This window comes from Enoplosus armatus, chromosome 1, assembly GCF_043641665.1.
Source record: "Enoplosus armatus isolate fEnoArm2 chromosome 1, fEnoArm2.hap1, whole genome shotgun sequence".
Classification (NCBI taxonomy): Eukaryota; Metazoa; Chordata; class Actinopteri; order Centrarchiformes; family Enoplosidae; genus Enoplosus; species Enoplosus armatus.
Genome location: NC_092180.1, coordinates 5,955,219 through 5,957,871, shown reverse-complemented (window position 1 = coordinate 5,957,871; position 2,653 = coordinate 5,955,219). Strand labels below are relative to the sequence as shown.

General features: G+C 55.7%; 1 protein-coding gene across 3 annotated transcripts; it reads right to left on the bottom strand.

The window, feature by feature from the left end:
- Positions 1-330: 330 nt before the first annotated feature.
- On the bottom strand, positions 331-2,427 carry kcna4 (potassium voltage-gated channel, shaker-related subfamily, member 4). Of its 3 annotated transcripts, none has more exons than XM_070907398.1 (2): positions 2,206-2,427; positions 331-2,148 (listed from the first exon to the last, which is right to left on the bottom strand). In XM_070907398.1, exons 1-2 carry the CDS (start codon positions 2,425-2,427, stop codon positions 331-333), a joined length of 2,040 nt encoding a protein of 679 aa, XP_070763499.1. The 3 variants fall into 3 exon arrangements, with proteins under 3 accessions (XP_070763499.1, XP_070763583.1, XP_070763417.1); XM_070907482.1 differs by having other exon boundaries at positions 331-2,182; positions 2,276-2,427; XM_070907316.1 differs by having other exon boundaries at positions 331-2,427.
- Between the last annotated feature and the right edge of the window lie 226 nt (positions 2,428-2,653).

Sequence of the window (2,653 nt, the reverse complement as noted above, 5' to 3'; positions counted from 1 at the left end):
ATTAATTAATCAACCCATTAGGGAAATATTGGTCTTAATTGTAAAGGTTCCTAAAAGTCCTAAAATCCTAAAGGTTAATTGGATGTGGGAGAAAATATTGTTCTGAGATTGAGAGAATGAAATATTTCAACCTGCCAATTGGTGACCAGTGTGTGTTTGTGTGCGTGTAGATATGTGTGTGTGTGTGTGTGTGTGTGGGGGGGGGGGGGGTCTGAGGCGTGCGTTAAACTTGCGTTTAGGGGGACCACCTGCTCTTGGGCATACAGTATCTTTATTTGGGGCGTATTCTTCTTTAGAAAAAAAGGGGAAAAAACGAAACTCTACTTGTTATCACACGTCAGTCTGAATGGATTTTGAGTTAGTACTGTTTTTCCTGCCTATGTCTGTGCCGTTTCCTTTACTAGGGCTCTTGTCCAGCCCGCAAAGCGACTCCGTCACCCCCTCCTCCATCTCCATATACTCCGCTTTGTCACCCAGCGAGGAGCCAGAGGGCGAGCCTTTGAATTTCCTTAGAAAGTCCGGGAAATACGGGCAGCCCGGGGGCATGCTCTCCACCACCGGCGTCTGGTCTTCGTTGTCGGTCTCCCTGTGGTAAAAGTAGTTGAAGTTGGACACTATGACCGGCACCGGGAGCGCGATGGTTAACACGCCCGCGATCGCGCAGAGGGAGCCCACTATCTTCCCACCGACAGTGATGGGCTTCATGTCACCGTAGCCCACCGTGGTCATGGTCACCACGGCCCACCAGAACGCGTCGGGGATGCTCGTGAACTGAGAGGTGGGCTCGTCCGCCTCGGCGAAGTACACCGCGCTGGAGAACAGGATGACACCTATGACCAGGAAGAAAATGAGGAGGGCCAGCTCCCTCATGCTGGCGCGCAGGGTGTGACCCAGGATCTGCAGCCCCTTGGAGTGCCTGGACAGTTTGAAGATGCGGAACACCCTGACGAGGCGGATTATTCTCAGGATGGCAAAGCTCATCGCCTGCTGCCCGTTGCCTTGGTGCTGCGCCAGGTCCGTGCCGAGAGTTATGAAATAAGGCAAAATGGATACAATGTCTATTGAGTTCATAATGTTTTTAAAGAAAGCCGGTTTGCTCGGACTCGCGAAGAAGCGGACTATAATCTCAAAGGAGAACCAGATGATGCAAACAGTTTCCACGATGAAAAACGGGTCGTTGAAAGGAGTAAACCCGTGGTCAGGTTGAGTGGAGTTGTTTCGTGGCTGTAGATACTCTTTTTCATCCCTGAACTCCGGCAGCGTCTCCAGACAGAAAATGACAATAGAAATGACTATAACCAGGACGGACACCACCGCTATCCCCCTGGCAGGGCTCGAGCTCTCCGGATACTCAAAAAGCAACCAGATTTGGCGCTTGAACTCGTCCTCCGGCAGAGGTTTTTCCTCCTCTTTGACAAAACCCTCATCCTCACGGAACTTGAGTATCGCCTCCTCCCCGAGTTCGTAAAACTTCACCTCCTCGGAGAAGATGTCAAACGGGACGTTGACGGGTCTTTTCAACCGCCCCCCCGACTGGTAATAGTAAAGAATGGCGTCAAAACTCGGTCGGTTCCGGTCGAAGAAGTATTCGTTCCTCAGCGGGTCGAAGTACCTGATTCGCTTGTCGGGGTCTCCCAGGAGAGTGTCCGGGAACTGAGTGAGAGTCTTGAGCTGAGTTTCAAACTTCAGACCCGACACGTTAATGACAACTCTCTCGCAGCAGCCGCACTCGCTGTAAACGTTTTCGTATCCGGACTGAGGGCGCCTGTCAGTGAGCGAGACGGTCTCCTCCTCATCATCCATGTTACACAGAAAACTCGACCTCTTGCTTCCCCGGTCCCCCTCCTCCCCCCCCTCCTCTTCCTCGGCTCCCTCGGCCTCTTCCTCCTCTATCATCATGTCCTCCTCGGATCCGAGCAGCGCCAGCTCCGAGTGGCGCAGGTCCCCGCCGAGAGTCGTCCGGCTGCGTCTCCACCGTCCGACGCCGCGCTGCTTTTTCCGCTCTCTGAGAACTCTCTGCTGCTGCTCGGGCTCCTGCTGGTGCTGTGGCGGCTGCGAGGAGGAGGTGGTGGAGGAGGAGGAGGGGCGCGAGGCGGTACCGCCGCTGCTGATGTTGGCGTTCGTGGAGGAGGCGGCGCGAGACTGATGCTGGCGGTTGTTAAGGAGATGAGCGCTCGAGGAGGAGGTGGAGGTGGACCCCCCCACGCCGCCGTTGCCACCACCACCGCCGCCGCCACCGCCACCGCCGCCGCCTACTACCCCCTCCGCACCGGACCCACCTTCGGTAGCGGCCGCTGCAGCCGCCGCTCTCGACTGGGCAACCTGGCGCTCCCTCTCGCGCTCCCTCTCCCGTGCGCGAGCTTGGGCATATCCGTAAGGCAGGTGACTATTGCACCCGCCGTCCGCACCCACCATGGCAAACTCCATTTTAAGTCAATGAGCGGTTCGGTCCGTGAGCGCTACAGTAGCCGCCTCGGGGCGACGTGGATGCAGGCCAGAGGATAAAAGTTGCAGGTCGCAGCGCGCAGAGCGAGAAAATGAGGCATCAACCGCTTCGACCAATCAGTTGTGAATACGAGAATGTCACAATAACAAACACACCTCAATTAGGTCCATGTTGAGTGCGGTCCATGTGGCTACTTACATGGCAGGA

Coding starts and splice junctions, on each gene's coding strand:
- kcna4 (XM_070907316.1), bottom strand. CDS start 2,427: ATGGAGTTTGCCATGGTGGGTGCGGACGGCGGGTGCAATAGTCACCTG.